This window comes from Monoraphidium neglectum, assembly GCF_000611645.1.
Source record: "Monoraphidium neglectum strain SAG 48.87 unplaced genomic scaffold scaffold02856, whole genome shotgun sequence".
Taxonomy (NCBI): Eukaryota; Viridiplantae; Chlorophyta; class Chlorophyceae; order Sphaeropleales; family Selenastraceae; genus Monoraphidium; species Monoraphidium neglectum.
The window spans coordinates 1-4,577 of NW_014010772.1; the positions used below are offsets into that span (position 1 = coordinate 1).

General features: G+C 64.0%; 2 protein-coding genes across 2 annotated transcripts in view; one reads left to right on the forward strand and one right to left on the reverse strand.

The window, feature by feature from the left end:
- Positions 1–826: 826 nt before the first annotated feature.
- MNEG_11674 (hypothetical protein) lies at positions 827–991 on the forward strand (the record flags this gene model as incomplete). Its single annotated transcript, XM_014039853.1, has 1 exon — positions 827–991. A coding segment is annotated over one exon (165 nt), but the record flags the coding sequence as incomplete, so codon positions are not given.
- Positions 992–3,720: 2,729 nt separating this feature from the next.
- MNEG_11675 (hypothetical protein) overlaps positions 3,721–4,577 on the reverse strand; it is a gene marked incomplete at both ends in the record, with an annotated part of 1,463 nt that continues 606 nt past the window's right edge. The window contains 3 exons of the mRNA XM_014039854.1: positions 3,721–3,867; positions 4,071–4,142; positions 4,368–4,473. Of these exons, the coding sequence (XP_013895308.1) occupies positions 3,721–3,867; positions 4,071–4,142; positions 4,368–4,473 (325 nt within the window). The remainder of the gene's footprint in view (positions 3,868–4,070; positions 4,143–4,367; positions 4,474–4,577) is intronic.

Here is a 4,577-nt window from a genome sequence, read left to right on the forward strand (position 1 = left end):
GGGTAACGGGGTGGGGACGTGGGGTCCGGGGTGAGGATGGGAGTGGGGATGGGTTGGGGGGATGGGGTGGGTCGGTCAACCGCTTGAATATTTTTTTGGAGTCGCGGGGCATCCCAGACGCCGTGTGCCAATGTTTGCGAGCCCGCACAGGGCTGCCTGGGGCCCCCGCCGCGACGCCGCTCACCCCTTCTGCTCACCTGCAAGAATGCTGGGCTGTGGGTTCGCTTGCAAATGCGGTGGCGGCCGTGCGGCCGGACGCAAGTTTTCAGACATTCAGGCATGGTGCTTTTTTCCAATCATATAAACCGGGTCAGGGAGCTCTTCCGAGGTCCCGCCTGCATACTGTCTGCTTTGGAAGTTGCTGGCAGGGGCTGCGGTCCATCAAACCTGAGTGTTTGCAACCCGCCTTGTATGAGAGGCTCGGCCACCATCGTCTTGCCTGCCCCGGCCCCATGCCCTTCATCATTGTCGACCTGCGCCCCCCACCCGCACCCACGCCCGCCCCCAGGGAGCACGCCCCGTACGCCAGCCGGGTAGCAGCGCTGCACCCGGGGCGCGCACACCCCGGGTACGGGTTCCTGGTGAGCGCCGCGGCCGACCACAGCTGGATGTGGGGCACATGCTGCTGGGGTACACGATCAAGGGCACATGTCTTTGACGGTGTGCCCAAGAGCCTGCCTCGCGCGAGGCGCACCGAGGCCAGGCTTGTGTGCCGGGCCAGCTCTGATAGCGGCTGCACACTCTGTCAGATCCGAATTTGTTTTGTGCGCAACACACATGCGACTCGCCAGCCACCTCCCCCGCCCCTCGGCACTGCCTCTCCTAGAGTGTCATCGCGTTTCCCAATTACTACGCCGCCAGCTTTGGGGAGCTGGGGGGACCCCAGTGCGAGCGGTGGTCGCGCGAGTTGGTTGAGGCAGGGGCGCGCACGCGGGCGTGCGTCTTTTGGCAGCTGGATTACGCGCGCATGATCAGGGTCCAGCGGCGATGACACAGGGATTGAGAACAGGGCTGGTTGGCTGAACCAATGTTACGTGTTTCATGCGAGCGGTCCTGCTTGCTTGAAGGTTACATAATGGTATGTGTGTTTCTAGTATTCATGGTTGCACTCCAGCATGTGTTGGTCTGGATTGTTTGTTTGAGACCCATGTTGTGGACTGGTGATTACGATGAGTGGAGGAGCGGAGCGCCGCTTGCTGTATTGGCACGCTGGCGGTGGAGGGCGCATCATGAGGCTCGACACAGCTTGACAGCATGCCCCACTGCCGCCTGCTTATCCGGATGCAAGTCAGAGCGGCTGTGTGACTAGGAGGCACCCCCATGTCACACCCAGCATCGTGAAGCAATCTCCCCCAGCCAGCTGTGCAGTTGGGTGCTAGAGTCCAGCGCTGGCCATCCAAGGCTGTTCTTGTCCATTTGCAGTTGCCGCCCATTTGGGCGCTGCCGAGGTCAGAGGACAATTGCTTCTTCGGGGTTGTGTGCGTGGCCCAGGCCCTACTGCGCTGTCAACGGTGCTTTGGTGAGGGGCAGCAGCAGCCTCGCCGCTTTGCTTGTGCTGAAAGTGAGTTTCGATCGACCGCCGCCTCATCCATCCTTGCTGCCATGAAGGCCCGCTTATCAACAATACCTCAGGATGGAAAAAGGGAGGGGGAACGCGAGCACACGCACAGCGGAATCTCGGTGCCCTCGCTGCTGGCACGTACACCATCAGCATCTCAGGCTATGAAGTTGCCAGAATAAGAAACCTGACGAGCACACACACGTGCACCCCTTGCAATCACATTCGTCCCCCCTGATAACAACATCCATATATTGGTATGCATCAACACCACGCCCACGCACCCAAGTGTTAGCGCCGCCGCGTGCGGGGCGCCGACGCCAGCGCAATACTGGAAGGCCGGAGAAGAGGGGTTTGCACTGGGATTATCAACCTCATGCCAGCCGCAGCAGGACTTCGCACGGCGCCTGCACTGCCGCCGCCTTTGCTGCTGCCTTGTGCACCGTCCCCCACAACTGTGCGTTGCTGCTGCTGCTGCTGCTGCTGCTGCTGCTGCTGCTGCTGCTGCTGCTGCTGCTGCTGCTGCTGCTGGTGGTTCTGTGCGGCAGCGCGCCCTCGGCCGGCCTTCATGTCTCTGTTTGTGTCGCATGCGGTGGCGTGGCGGCAGCCGCTACTGCTGCAGGCACCTGGCATGCATATGCCTCCTGGACTGATGAGCAGCGCGCCCAGCGGCACCTTGCACAGGGTCCTGTGTCGTACCCAGCCTTCTCGGCTGCCAGCCGACGACGAGGACCCCCTCGCCTGCCCATGGCACGTGGCGGCACCACCAGCGCTGCCGCGCACAGTCCCAGGGCACGACTCGGCTCCAGAAGCCCAAGGCGTCGCAGCAGCCCTGCCTACACTGCCGCTCCTCGCGCTGGCGGCGGCGCCAGCAGCTGCAGACCTCGCGGTTGCCTCCCTGGCCGTGAGGTGGAGGTACTCTCCGAGGCTGTCTGGCTTGGCAGTGCTGAGGAGCTGCCGGTAGCTGCCCTGGCCCCCCGCCAGCACCGAAGAAGCCTCAACTGCCGAGCTGGCTGCCGCATGCCTGTTGCTCGAGGCTTGGACTGACGGCGTGGCTCCATCCGCCAGGATCCCCACAAGGTGCAGCCGCGGCACGGCAGCAGAGGCCGCCAGCGGGTGCCCCGCACTGTCGCCGCCGCTGCTACTCCTTTCCCAGACAGCGCCATTGCCTGCAGTTGCTGCTGGGGCCTGCTGCTGCTGCTGCTGCTGCTGCTGCTGCTGCTGCTGCTGCTGCTGCTGCTGCTGCTGCTGCTGCTGCTGATGCTGCTGCTGCTGATGCTGCTGCTGCTGCTGCTGATGCTGCTGCTGCACCCATTGTCTGCGCCAGGTCAGAGATCCTTGATCTGGGCCAAGGCATGCGCTGGGCCCTGGCTGTAGGGGCAAGTTGACTGCAGGAGAGGGTCGAGCCGTAGTTCCTGGCCGTGTCAGCACGACCCCCGCCACAACGACCACCTCCAACGGCCCGCTGCCGCCAGGCCCACTGCCGGGGCCGCCGTTCCCAGCAGCAAAGCCCTCGCTGCGAGTCCAGGTTGGGCTGCTGTATGGGCCAAGTAGTCGGCTTGCCACTTCAGCGCTTGCTTCGTGGGTGTCCTCAGACGGCTGCAAACCAAAGCTCCCCTCGGCGACCTCGGACGAGCCGCGCTCTTCGCTGCCGCCACCCCCACCGCCGGCCCCTCCGCCCCCGCCGCTGCTCATTTGGCCGCCGCCGCCGCTGCCGTTGGCCGCGCTGCGGCGGCGCTCCCTCTGATGCATGAGGGTCTCGCTCCACTCCCGCTGGTGGCGCATCTCAGCCTCCGCCTCTGCCATGTCGCGGCTGGCCTGGCCGACGTCGCCGCTGAAATCAGCCCACCTGAGGTGCCCGGTGAGGGAACGGGTGCAAAGGGGCACGCACACCCATGCACGGGTAGTTGGGGGTGCTTGCAGGGCACGTGGTCAGCGCGAGAGGATAGGTCTGCACCACTGCACAAATGGGTGCACTGCAACCTATTTTGAGCGCTGCCTTCAGCAAGCAATGCTGGGAGAAGCTGCAGCGGTGCTCAAAAGCTCACCCACAGGACGCCCATGCTTCGCCGCGTGCGCAATCCCCGGCTGCTGTCACCAGCAGTTCTATAATCAGATCTGCACCCCGCACCACCGTTAACGTAAACGACGTGAACCCCCCCTCACTTGCTGCGCGCCTCCCCGCCCGCCATGACCTCCCCCATCATCTGCTCCCGCCTCAGCTTGGATATCATGGCGCCAAACGGCAGCGCGGTGCCGCTGGGCAGCAGGTACTCGCCAGAGAGCAGCTGCTTGCCAGCCGCAAACTCCTGAGGTGCGGGTTTCATCAAAATGCGATGAGGGCTCGAGCGGGGGTTGAGGCCAAGCACCGACAGCCATATGCAGAGGTCCAGCACATAGCCCCTTGCTTACTCATTCATATATGATTGTGCAGGGACCACCGCCAGCAGGCCTGTACAAGAGTGCAAATGTGCAGGTCTGGAACCCGGTCAGCGCAACGCCGCCGGCCAACCTCTGTCATGAAGGCCTCGAACTCGCCCCATCCGATGCAGCCGTCGCGGTTGGCGTCCATGAGCTGGATCATCTGCACGGAGGGCATGCGTGCGTGTGCACACGCGCGTGTGCCGAAGTGACTGCTTGCACCAGCGCCACCTTTGAGTCAGCCACGCAGGCCTGCGCCTGCAGCTTGCCTTGCCTACAGCGTAGCCTCACTCGTCCATAGCACACAGCACAAAGGCCCCGCCCACAGGCGGCAGCAGCAGCGCAGCTTACATCCCGCCCGCCTGCTGTGCGTTTGCATCCCACCCACCTCGTCGATGGAGGCCGCATCCGCCGGTATCTGCGCGGCCTGCAGCGCCGCCATGAGCTCGTGGTGCTCCAGGGTGCCGCTGCCGTCGTCATCCACAAGGTCAAACCTTGGGGGAGGACACGGGGGGGACGCGCGCGCGCGCGTGTGTGTGTGTGTGTGTGTGTGTGTGTGTGTGTGTGTGTGTGTGTGTGTGTGTGTGTGTGTGTGTGT